Source organism: Pseudochaenichthys georgianus, unplaced genomic scaffold, assembly GCF_902827115.2.
Source record: "Pseudochaenichthys georgianus unplaced genomic scaffold, fPseGeo1.2 scaffold_534_arrow_ctg1, whole genome shotgun sequence".
In the NCBI taxonomy this organism is placed as follows: Eukaryota; Metazoa; Chordata; class Actinopteri; order Perciformes; family Channichthyidae; genus Pseudochaenichthys; species Pseudochaenichthys georgianus.
Window position 1 is genome coordinate 89,077 of NW_027263095.1, and position 13,374 is coordinate 102,450.

At 45.2% G+C, this 13,374-nt stretch overlaps 1 protein-coding gene across 1 annotated transcript; it reads right to left on the reverse strand.

Annotated features, from left to right (window-relative positions):
• Positions 1–11,389: 11,389 nt before the first annotated feature.
• LOC117443089 (olfactory receptor 51L1-like) lies at positions 11,390–12,494 on the reverse strand. The gene is made up of 2 exons (XM_034079028.2): positions 12,480–12,494; positions 11,390–12,336 (listed from the first exon to the last, which is right to left on the reverse strand). The coding sequence occupies exon 2, from the start codon at positions 12,332–12,334 to the stop codon at positions 11,390–11,392; it is 945 nt and encodes a 314-aa protein (XP_033934919.1). The 5' UTR covers positions 12,335–12,336; positions 12,480–12,494.
• Positions 12,495–13,374: the final 880 nt, after the last annotated feature.

A 13,374-nucleotide genomic window follows, 5' to 3' on the forward strand; every position in this document is an offset into this window, starting at 1 on the left:
GCTTTATATTACTCCATCTTTAATATAATAAATATCCCCCGTCGTAGTGAGAGATACATCAAATTAATGCATCTTTAATATAATAAATATCCCCCGTCGTAGTGAAAGATACATCATATTAATGCATCTTTAATATAATATATATCCCCCGTCGTAGTGAGAGATACATCATATTAATGCATGTTTAATATAATAAATATCCTCCGTCGTAGTGAAAGATACATCATATTAATGCATCTTTAATATAATATATATCCCCCGTCGTAGTGAGAGATACATCATATTAATGCATCTTTAATATAATATATATCCCCCGTCGTAGTGAGAGATACATCATATTAATGCATCTTTAATATAATAAATATCCCCCGTCGTAGTGAGAGATACATCATATTAATGCATCTTTAATATAATAAATATCCCCCGTCGTAGTGAGAGATACATCATATTAATGCATCTTTAATATAATAAATATCCCCCGTCGTAGTGAGAGATATAGTACATCATATTAATGCATCTTTAATATAATAAATATCCCCCGTCGTAGTGAGAGATACATCATATTAATGCATGTTTAATATAATAAATATCCTCCGTCGTAGTGAAAGATACATCATATTAATGCATCTTTAATATAATATATATCCCCCGTCGTAGAGAGAGATACATGAAATGAATGCATCTTTAATATAACATACAGTGGAGGAAATAAGTATTTGAGCCCTTGCAGATTGTGTTTGCCCACTTACAAAGAAATGATCAGTCTATCATTGTAATAGTAGTTCTATTTAACAGTGAGAGAAAGAACATCAAAAAGACAATCCAGAAATTGACATTATATAAAAGTTCAAATTGATTTGCATTGAAAACCCTTTCATGAATTATGAAAACCTCAGTCAGGATGTTTTTACCAAGTGTTTTTATTGCTCTTGAAAAACAAGATTTTAACTTTTTTTTTTTTAATCTAGTTTTTTCAAATAGATTTGGATATGTCCACTCAGGTGGACAGTATGCATTCAGGGTTTGAACTGAAGAGATGTACATTTTGAAAAAATGATAAATTGGCCAATTTGAGGCCGCACGCACAGTTATTTGATGAGTGCTAGTGGAGCCTCGCAGCGGCGAAACCATGCCGTGCCACCCTAATTGCGCCAGGGGGGGCTCAGATGAGGCCCCCTCCGCAAGGTGTGGCCCCCTCCGCAAGGTGAGGCTACAATTTGGTACGGCTCTCGAGGTAATTTATAAACACACGCAAAAAAGAAAAAAAATTAAGAAATCTAGACCGCACAAAAATTAAACAAGCGAGTGCCTGTTTTTCCTGGCCAAGGTCAGGGTCCTTGAACACAACACGAGCCTAACGTGTCTTCACGTGGTATATGTCTGTACTGACAGGGGTGCAGTTCTGACGGAGAGCACCAGAACGCCACTCCAGCACTTCAGAAATTGCAGTACCCATAAGGAGCTAGTTATCAAAAAGTAACAGAATAAAGTAAACAGGTATAAAATACTATATGACAGTAAAAAAAGTTGTTATTAATAAAGAAGAATACAGTTTGAAAGGGGAGTGATTTGTAAAATTCATAAAGAAAAATAAATCTGCTTCCAGTTCTGTTTCATATGGATGTTGAGAGACGTATCCATTGATCTCCTAATGTTGCTCCCAAAGTGCACCAAGTGCTTTTAACTTCAACATTTAAAAACAAATCTTCCCGGGGGAGCATGCCCCCCGGACCCCCCTAGAGGAGGTTAGCTCCTCCCCACTTAAATCATGTTCACATGGATAGGAATCTAAATACATTTGCACACATCTTGTGTCCATCTTTCTGTTTTGGTGGTCACGCCAAACCGTGCACGTGCGCACGTGCATGCATGCGCGAGTCATGGTGAGATATCTGGATTAAGAGGTTGCATTTTTTGCACAGAATGAAATTAATGGGCTGTAATTTTAGTTTTTTTAAGCAGAGGTCAATCATTTGTACGGCCCTCTGAGGATATTGTAAAAATTGAAATGGCCCTTGAGAGGAAAAAGGTTGCCCACCCCTGGTGTAGAGACATGTATCATGCACTTCCACTGACTCTCCACTGAGGGGCAGTGCATGGGATGATGCAATAGGGTCCTATGTAGTGGCTGATGCTGCAACTATGCAAAAAAAACAATGCATATACAAGAAAACACCTTTTGAATAGCTGTCCACTGTAGTGACCTCTATGCATGAAAGGGTTTTAACTGTGGGAAATAAGTATTTGATCCCCTTGCATACCCTAGGGACCAGAGGGTACAATGGTTGGACATTTACTACCGGCCGCGGTATGCCTAGTCTACAGGGTCCATATAACCGACTTAATGCATAGCGGGAAGTCGGTTATATAGACATCAACAGAATAAGTGTTTAACGGTGATTTAAACTAGTTTATGCGGGGAAAAGAGTGCTCAAAATCGGATTCAACAGGCCATCCACACCGACTCCCATTAAAAGTGATTGAAATGTACAGGAATCTGTCCATTTCAATCACATTTGATGACCCGTCCAGGGTGACTTTCTTCCCCAGGAATTAGTGTCTGAAAGCTGGCTAACATTACTTTAAATACAGTGTGCACATGGCTTTATTACCCATGAAATAGTGTGTGAAAGCTGGGTGAGTTTGATGTGAATTTAAGGAAGATATGGCCCTTTCAAACAGGGAGATGTACAGGCCTTTATTACCCACGAATTAGTGTCTGAAAGCTGGCTAACATTACTTTAAATACAGTGTGCACATGGCTTTATTACCCATGAAATAGTGTGTGAAAGCTGGGTGAGTTTGATGTGAATTTAAGGAAGATATGGCCATTTCATCCACACCTCACGACTCCCATTCAAAGTGATTGAAATGTACAGCACTCTGTACATTTCAATCACATTTCACGACCCGACCAGGGTGACTTTCTTCCCCACGAATTAGTGTCTGAAAGCTGGCTAACATTACTTTAAATGCATGGTGCACATGGCTCTGTTACCCATGAATTAGTGTGTGAAGGATGGGTAACTTTGCTGTGAATTTAAGGGAGATATGGCCCTTTCAAACAGGGAGATGTACAGGCCTTTATTACCCACGAATTAGTGTCTGAAAGCTGGCTAACATTACTTTAAATGCATGGTGCACATGGCTCTGTTACCCATGAATTAGTGTGTGAAAGATGGGTAACTTTGCTGTGAATTTAAGGGAGATATGGCCATTTCATCCACACCTCACGACTCCCATTCAAAGTGATTGAAATGTACAGCACTCTGTACATTTCAATCACATTTCACGACCTGTGTAGACTGGCTTTCTTACCCATTAGGTACACCGACAAAGGCACCTCTTCGGGGCCGCTCCAAGACCCCCAAAACACGGACTGAGGAGCTCCAGGATCCCTCCCATGTACCTCCAGAACCTCGAGCACCTTGGGTCCCCGGGCCCCCGAACTTAAGCACTCCCCCACGGACTAAACCAAGATGATCACACCCTCAAGAATCTCGTGCCCCTGGCTACACTTAAAGGGGGTCTACTTTGCGGTGCTTTGCCGTCCGCCCATCGGCACCCATAGTCGGCCTTCTTCACAGCAGCAGCACCCAACCTCCATGGAGGATTTTGCTCGTGCCCCTGGCTACACTTAAAGGGGGTCTACTTTGCGGTGCTTTGCCGTCCGCCCATCGGCACCCATAGTCGGCCTTCTTCACAGCAGCAGCACCCAACCTCCATGGAGGATTTTGCTCGTGCCCCTGGCTACACTTAAAGGGGGTCTACTTTGCGGTGCTTTGCCGTCCGCCCATCGGCACCCATAGTCGGCCTTCTTCACAGCAGCAGCACCCAACCTCCATGGAGGATTTTGCTCGTGCCCCTGGCTACACTTAAAGGGGGTCTACTTTGCGGTGCTTTGCCGTCCGCCCATCGGCACCCATAGTCGGCCTTCTTCACAGCAGCAGCACCCAACCTCCATGGAGGATTTTGCTCGTGCCCCTGGCTACACTTAAAGGGGGTCTACTTTGCGGTGCTTTGCCATCCGCCCATCGGCACCCATAGTCGGCCTTCTTCACAGCACCACCTGCCCTGCTGGAGGTTCACACTTTAACTTTTTTTACCCTCTTCTACCTTACAAATCATCCCACACTTGAGCACTCCTCACTCGGACTAAACACCTACATGCTACCACCAGAACCAGAATATCGTGCCCCTGGGGATCTTAAAGGAAGAAAACCCATAGTGGGATTTAAAAACAGAAGACTTAGTAATTTTAACAAACTTTATTTACAGTAATATTGACAGTAATAAATACATTCAAACAGGATATAACGTATTTACAAGGGGACTGATTACAACAACACACTGCATATTTACAAGTTGATCACTGGCAACAGTGGGTGAAGTTGGGGCAGAGTATGGCACCCTCTCTTCACCCATGTCTGAGGGGTTGTGTTCGGCCAGTGACTGGTCCCTCTTCGGGACATGTCTTGGTAGGGAGTCTTGGTAGGGAGCCGGGCTGTGCTCCTCTCCAGAGCTGTCACTGTCGATGTCAATACCCGCAAAAGTGTCTTCATTTCCCGCTGCTGCTGCTGTCGATGCCGCCGCCGCTGCTTGCAGTGACTCTGTGAAGAGCAACCGAATGTCCGCAGCCTCCTTCAAAGAAGGATTATTCGCGTAAAATTTGTCCGCAGTTGCAGTGTTGTGACACATGAAATCACTCACTCTTTGTCACTCACGGTTGCCTTTGTCTTGAAATCTCTTCGCATTATCGGCGTGGACTGTGCGGAGGTCGGTGAAGTTAATGGGACTGCGGAGCGCCACATCAGCCCATGCCAACCTCAGGGAGTAGGCAAGCTTCCTGAACGTGTTCTTCCCCTCTGTGTACAAAAACGGCTCTGGGTGCAGGTCAGCGTACCCTTAATTTCCAGCCACCTCTTCATCCATCCAAATTCTTCTACGGTGAGGTACAGCTGCGCCTCCCCGAACGCGTTGGCCGTCTTGTGGTTACTTACCTGTTATGACAGAGATAGAGAGTGTCAATACAATGTCAATCATGCATATAACTGCCAGAATAAATACATTGATTAATAGCACTCACATGAACCAGGTAGCCGAAGGCAGTGCCAGTTGTATCCGCCTTTCGGACATCGGCGTTGGTCATGTTGGAGTAGACCCCCGGACGGTGGCCATAAATGCAGCTCCAATGAAGAGTCATATACCCATAGAGCAGTGTCCGGGTCGCGGTAGTCGGATTGCTGGCCATCACATCCAGGAGCTGAGGGATGCGAGTGGTGGTCGAAGTCAAGCATGTCATTAGGTCGTTGTGGCTCGGCAGTCCTTCCATCTTGTCACGCTTCACTTGCATCTGGTGGATAAGTACTTTTCTCTTCAGGGACTTCAGGATGGCAACTACTTCCCGTTTGATTAAAATCATGTCGGTTTGGCTGAGCCTGCTCCCCTTGCACGGTGTGTCGGCCATGTACTTGAGAAAGTGTGATATATTCTTGATGTAGAAGTCGGAGGTCGTGACCTGAAGGCTTGACTTCATCAGGCTCCGGGACCACCCGCGTATCCTCTTGAGATCCCTCAAAAAGAGCCAGTCAGACAGGCGATTGAAACCGTGTGCCATGAAACTGAGGAACGACTTCACTCTGCTTAGTTTGGAGACTGTGTTTTCCTGGAGCCTCACTGGTGGGTCGATACCTGCATAATGCTCCCGGTATCCTTGCAGATACTCCTCTGTGAAATATAAACAGTACTTTAATGACAACACATGATGTGTTACAGAAACTGCATGTGTCACATAGCCAAAACACTTACCCATGATCCGTGGGAATGTTATGTCCCGCATTATATTTCCCCGGCCCCTGCCCCGGAACCAGGGGGAATTTATGGGAGGGGAGGTTGACGAGGCCTCGGTATGGATGGATGCAGGCTCTGAGGAGCTGGATGAATGGGTGTGAGAGCCAGTGGGGGACTTGCTGCAGGCGGGAATGGGAGACGTGCTGCAGGCGGGAATAGGAGACTTGCTGCAGGAGGGACCTTTCGACTTGGACAGCCTCGTTGGTGTCGACTCTGTTCGGGGTCGTTTCTTCAGAATGACCCGCTCTCGTTCCTCCCCATCGAACGCGGGCATGTCCCCGGCCCGCTGATCCATCCTCTGTCGCTTGTGCTTTATCCTCTGCTGCAACTTGCAGAGCAGGGATTTCACCTCAGCAGCATATATGTCCCGCTGAGCCCTCACTGCGTTTGCCTCCAGCCTCCATTCTTTGCAGTCCGGGTTGTCACATTCATTCACCGGGGACAAGGGTGGAGGTTGTGACAGTATATCGTCATCTGCCACCGTGTCAACAGCCCAAGCGGTAATCATTTCTATGGTGAGGTTTGTCATTCGGAGTTCATAAAGCTCCTTCTTGGCCACTGTCATTTTCATTTTATTTTGAACCACATGTAGTTCCTCCCGGGCCAGCTCAACATGGTCTCTGGCCAAGTGGCGATCCAGCCTTGTGCCGCGGTACTCGCATCCCAGAATGGTACAGGGATGGAGCCTAATGTTGGTCCGTCCGTTGGCCAACAACAGCAGCATTTTTCTTTCATCCAAGTTACGCACACCATGGCGCCTCTGAAGGTGCTTCCTCAGGGCACGGTAGGAACTATTACAGATCGGACAACGGACCGCCATCCGACCTGTATTCTTGAGCATTTCGGTACCGGGAAATGTCACCAGAATCGTGGGTAAAAAAGAAGGAAGCGTGAAAAGACTCACGAAAGGTGCACTCAGCTTATCTTCAAATCGGTGTTTGTTTTCATTTGCATCATGGTGCGGTGTCCCATTTAGGCACTCGTTAGGCGGGCAGAGATCCCTGTAATCTCCCCTCACGTTCCTCCAGAGTCTGGTTCTCCCAAAGGATACCCGACAGTTTCGGGTACGACAATGTGGGGATAACAGTATCCTCCGGGGAGGCATTGAACCCCTCTCACCTGCCCCCAGAGGAGGCAGGGGAGTCAGGTACCCAGAGGGCGCACGGTGGACGGCCAGGGCGAGGCCGCCACACCGCGCTGGAGTCAGGGTCCCGGTGAGGCGCAGGACGGAGCACCCGGCAGTAGCCTCCAGCAGACCCCCGCGCGGTTCCCTCGTCCCTCGGAAGAGGTGGAGAGGCGGAGGGGTGGGTGTTTTCATCTGCTGGCGGGTTGCCGGGGAGAACGCCCTTAACGTTTTGTGAGAACCATGAGTGGGGGTCATACAGGCAACCATGTTAGCCGAAAATAGTGTCTCGTTATTCCGTGAAAACTGCCCTTGAATTCCTCCAGAGACCAGTTTCACAACTTAAAGTTGTGTGAGAACCATGATTGGGGGTCCTCCAGACAACCATTTTAGCCGAAAATAGTGTCTCGTTATTCCGTGACAACTCCCATTGCATTTCTCCAGAGTCGGAAAAAGTACAACTTAACTTTTGGAAGAACCAGAGAAAAGGGTGAAAATGGATAAATTGTATCCGAAAATAGTGTTCCAAAAGGCGGGTAGAGTCCCCTGACAACTCCCCATACCTTTCTCCAGAGTCGGAAAAAGTATAAGTTAACTTTTTGGAAGAACCAGAAAAAGGGGTGAAAATGGATCAAATGTATCCCAAAATAGTGCCTCTTGAGGCGGATAGAGTCCCCTGACAACTCCCCTTGCATTCCTCCAGAGACCAGTTCAAAAACTTTAACTTTTGTGAGAACCATGATTTGGGGTCCTCCAGGCAACAATTTCATCCGATCCAAAGTGCTTATGAGGCGGATACATTCCTCCATGATTTCCCCATCATGTGAAAATAGCTCGTTTTTTTCTAAGTGCTCTCAAAAACCGGGTTTCCGATTTCGTGCAGATGGTAGCTTGGAAAAGATGAATGAATTTTTTGGACGGAGGAGGGGAGGTCTCATTTCCCCTCTCCGTTGTAAATTGCAACGGGGGAGTGCAAAAGTCTCCGGGGCTTCGTCCCGAAGCGCCGAAGACTTGACCCCCTCCCCCGTTGGCATTTTTAAAAACTTCATTTTTGATTATTTTAACATATAATTGACCGTTTTCTTTACTTTTTTTTGCTTTCCACGGGTGGAGGCGCATGGCAGGCCGCATATGAGCTTCCAAATTCGGCCTGGAACCTCCGGGAATTATGGGATAAGCTCCATATACTGACGACTCCCATCAAAAGTGATTGAAATGTACAGGAATCTGTCCATTTCAATCACATTCGACGACCCCATTAAAAATGCATGAAATGTACAGGAATCTGTCCATTTCAATCACATTTGACGACCCCATTAAAAGTGATTGAAATGTACAGGAATCTGTCCATTTCAATCACATTTGACGACGCATGCAGGGTGACTTTCTTCCCCAGGAATTAGTGTCTGAAAGCTGGGTAAGATTACTTTAAATACTGTGTGCACATGGCTTTATTACCCATGAAATAGTGTGTGAAAGCTGGGTAAGTTTGATGTGAATTTAAGGAAGATATGGCCCTTTCAAACACACCTCACGACTCCCATCAAAAGTGATTGAAATGTACAGGAATCTGTCCATTTCATTCACATTTGACGACCCGAGCAGGGTGACTTTGTTACCCAGGAATAAGTGTCTGAAAGCCGGGTAAGATTACTCAGGGTATACAGGACTTTCACCCTCCCCCGTTGGCACTTAGCCGTTTTTCGAGAATCATCCATACTTCCATAACATGAGACCCCCGAACCCCGGAATTAAGCACTCCCCAACGGACTAAACCCAGATGTTCACACCCTCCAGAACTTAATGCCCCTGGTGAGTCAGAAAAGAGGTGTATTTTGCGGTGCTCTATCGTCCGCCCATCGGCACCCATAGTCGGCCTTCTTCACAGCAGCAGCACCCAACCTCCAGTGGAGGATTTTTCTCGTGCCCCTGGCAACACTTAAAGGGGGTCTACTTTGCGGTGCTTTACCGTCCGCCCATCGGCACCCATAGTCGGACTTATTCACAGCAGCAGCACCCAACCTCCAGTGGAGGATTTTTCTCGTGCCCCTGGCAACACTTAAAGGGGGTCTACTTTGCGGTGCTTTACCGTCCGCCCATCGGCACCCATAGTCGGACTTATTCACAGCAGCAGCACCCAACCTCCAGTGGAGGATGTTATCGTGCCCCTGGCAACACTTAAAGGGGGTCTACTTTGCGGTGCTTTACCGTCCGCCCATCGGCACCCATAGTCGGACTTATTCACAGCAGCAGCACCCAACCTCCAGTGGAGGATGTTATCGTGCCCCTGGCAACACTGGTAAACACTGGTAACATCTGTCTAGCCGCTGGCAGGAACTTGACATCGGAAGTTGACATCGCATTTCCATTGAGCGGACACGCGTACATGTGAAGGGCAAGTCCCATGATACCTCCGTCCATAAGGCTGACATTTGCCTTACAACAAACAAGGATGCTGGCTCCCACAGAGCGGTTAAAGAAGTCCTCTTCCTTTAGGAAATGACTCCCCCGGCACTGTTTTTTGAGCACACTTTCTGAGAGGTAAGCGCAGCAGGGTGTGCTCTGTCAGCCACAGCCCAGATTTCTCCTCGGTTACACCCGGGTTAAAGGAGAATGTGGGGCAGCAGCTGCTGACCATAAAAGCCGGTCAGGGGCAGTAGGGTGGAATGTTGTTGTTGGACGACAGTGCGCGTATACATCGCGGCTCCACCCACTGTACCCATAGAGTCCAGTAGAGGGCGGAGCCTGTGAGAGATATAACGTTGGGTTACGTATTGTAACCCTTGTCATATTATCACAGGGGGAGCCCTCTACTCAGGGCACTGTCTGTCCTATTCCGCTCGCTGAAGAGAGGTGTAGGATGATAGTCAGGAGACGAGGCCTCCTTTTATACGGTGTGATGCGCGCGCATTCCGGTAGGCCCGCCCAAGGCCAGCTACGTCAATAGAAGTCTCAGTGGGAGAATGCTCGCAGGGTAAGGTGTACCCATATAGTCCAGTAGAGGGCTCCGCCTGTGCTAATATTACAAGGGTTACAATACGTAACCCAACGTTATCTGCCAGCCAGAGGTGAGCTGTTGAAAAGTGCATTGTATCTAGAGCAGTGCTTCTCAAAGTGTGGTCTGCGGACCACTGGTGGTCCGTGAGCGCCCCCTAATGGTCTGTGAGTATATTGGTAACATTTCACATTTTAAATAAATACATTTAAGTTTTCCGCACTCTCGCGGGAATATCTCTGCAATGGAGCGAGCTTAAGTTTAACTTTCAATTGCATGATATAGCCCAGATAAACACCTTCATCACACATGTTGCCACTTGTTTGTAGCATTTTCAGGCGATTTGTAAAAAACGATGTGTTTTGGGATATTTGTGGAGTTAGGTGGTCCGCGAGTGTTTTTTTATTGGTTAAGTGGTCCTTGGTATGAAAACGTTTTAGAAACACTGATCTCGAGTAAGCCAGCTGTTAGTGACAATCCCTGAATGTTTCCATATGTAATTTCGTGGAAGGTAATATATTTTTGAAAATAAACATTTTGACCCAAGACCACAAGAAAAACTGTCAAGTTTAGTCCCAAAAGTGAATGTCAGCTCTCAGGTTTCAGGCCCGCTTTTCGTGATATTATATTTGGTTATTTAGTGTTTATTCTACTTCTATCATAGATACATTACAAATGTTAATGCAAAACACTTTCTTTACAAAACAGCACATTCACACTAAACCTGCATGGAAAGTGACCAATCTTACTAACATTTCACAAAATATGTTCTTGCAAAAATAGTTCACCAAGGCAAACGTTTTGGACAAAAGACTGCCAATCTTTGTAATTTACTGTACGTATAACATTAAAGTTAAGGCAGGGGGCCAAACATAGAAAGCTTGATAGTTTATTAATTCCCATAATCCTCAGCTGCACTGATAATCATCTAATGTTAGCATGCTTCAAGGTTAAACTAACATGTTCCAAATGGCTAACAATAGCATTTAATTTAAGTGAAGGTGAAAAAGCAGGGACTCACATGGCTGTAGACTGTTGTTTATTGAATATATTACATCATCATTACATTTTCATTATAGTAACAAAGGGAGAATGCTTCACAACAAAATATTAAAACACAATAACAACAGTAAGTGGTGTAACATCACAATGCCTAACATACAGGACATGTTAAAAAAATAAATTTGAATATTGACCTTAAATATTCATGAAGAGGCAGAACATAATGTGTTCTAACTTTAAATCTATTACATTTAACAGAATAGTGATATTTTAACATTTGAGGGAAATTCAAGCCAAATCAAGTTAAATCAAGCATATACAATATTGTTGTTGTGCTGTATGTTGATCTCTATCTAATCATGCATCCCTTTAAATAATTATGATAGGAAACACAATCTAACATGGTCAACATATTTCTTTTATATTTCAGCAGCAGGGCCCTTCTTCAGAAATCTCAACACGCCTCCTTTGATTTGAGGCAGACCCAGGCCATACACGATAGGGTTATTGAGGGGGGGAATGATCAGATACGCTAAAGACAAAATACCTACGATGCTTGGATTCAGTTGATCAGCCTCAAATCGAGTCAAACACAACTCGCAGAAGAGAGAGATGGAGTAGGTCATAAAGGACACGATGTGAGGCAGGCAGGTTTGTAACGCCTTTCCTCTGAATTCAGACGATCTCCTGCTGCAGACCAGCAGAATCCGTAGATATGTGTACAGGACGAAGAACATGGGGATGAAGATGCCAGTCACCACAAGAAACCGTCCAGCTATGTTGTTCAGAGTGGTGTCCACACAGGAGAGCTGCACCACAGGCCAGTTAGAGCAGAACATCCGGTTCAGTTTATTTCCACACAGCGGTAATCTAACACTAAGATAGAGAATGAAGCCAACAGTAAACACTGGGTATAAAACAGCAACGAGCACAAGAACCTGCACCCATTTGAAGGTCATTTTACTGTGGTAGTGTAAGGGCTGACAGATAGCAATGAACCTATCGTAGGCCATGATGGCGAGGATGGTCAGCTCATAGGAAGCATAGGTGTAAATAACATACACCTGAATAAAGCATAATGGACGTGAGACCAAATGAGAGTCAGAGAGGATGTCCTGCAGGAACCTGGGGAAGAATCCAGCTGAGCCATACAGAGAGTTTACACACAGACAGCTGATGAAAATATACATGGGCTGATGCAGAGACTTCTGCAGGAACACTGCCAGAATAATGACCATGTTAGCAGAGACTATAGTCACATAGATGAACAGACACAAGATGAAGAACAGGTATCTGAGGTGCCCAAAGTCTGCAAACAGGGTCAACTGAAAGTAGGGAGGGTTCAGGCTGCTGTTGCTCTTCATGTCTGCTCCAAAGAGAGGAACAATACAGGAACTGTTAATGAGATGCTGTTAGCTACATTTCAGATATTAATACAAAATCAGCCTGCATGCAATCTCCAACAGTTGTATGTGACCATGTTAAATATAACCTCTGGGAAAATCTCACCTCCACATACAGTAGTTCACAGACTTATTCAGGCTCTCTATATCTGCGAAGGAAGGGGGAATATAAATGCACAACAAGGGAAATGTTCAGAGGAAAATGTTGTGATTCAACACCTCCAGTAATGCAAACACACAATAAGCCTGCGTGCATGTGAATTACAACCTTCCTAACACTTGCACTTGACAATATTGAATTTAGCTTCAGGGAGCTGGAGAAGAGAAGCACACAAATGAAGGGCAGGAAAAAAGCCTCATAAACTACATGAACCACCAACATGGTAATTCGCATTGATTTAAACATTATTTCACACTCGTACACATTGCCTCCTTCATGTTTGCAAGTCGGCCTGAACAGAGAACACATTCATAGAAAGAACAAGAGTTAAAGAAAGGAGAAGCAAGACTTAAGGAAAGGTCACAAGCAGACAATAATCAATATAATCTCATTTGAAGTAAGTCAAATATAAGTGAGAATATATTCTTTCCTTATGTTAAATACATATATGTGCACAAATACTTGCATGCAGAAGCAGTATACACATGTATACAGTATGATTATCTACCTGTGTCCAGGTACTAACAATAAAACATCGTATGTTACTCAATATTCATATATTAATATGAATACAAAATCAGCCTGCATGCATGCATGTGAATTGTAACATCTCCTAGGGTTGTACGTGACAATATTGTGCTGGGAATATCTCACCTCCACATACACCACATGCAGCAAAGGTCTGGCCTGTCTCAGTTATTCAAACAGGAGTTCACAGACTGACTCAGGCTTTCTGTCTCTGGATAAAAGGAGGGAATGTAACTGCAACATGTCCTAATTCAACACATACAATACTAAAACCACAATAACCTGCATGCATGTGAACGGCAAACGTTCACAG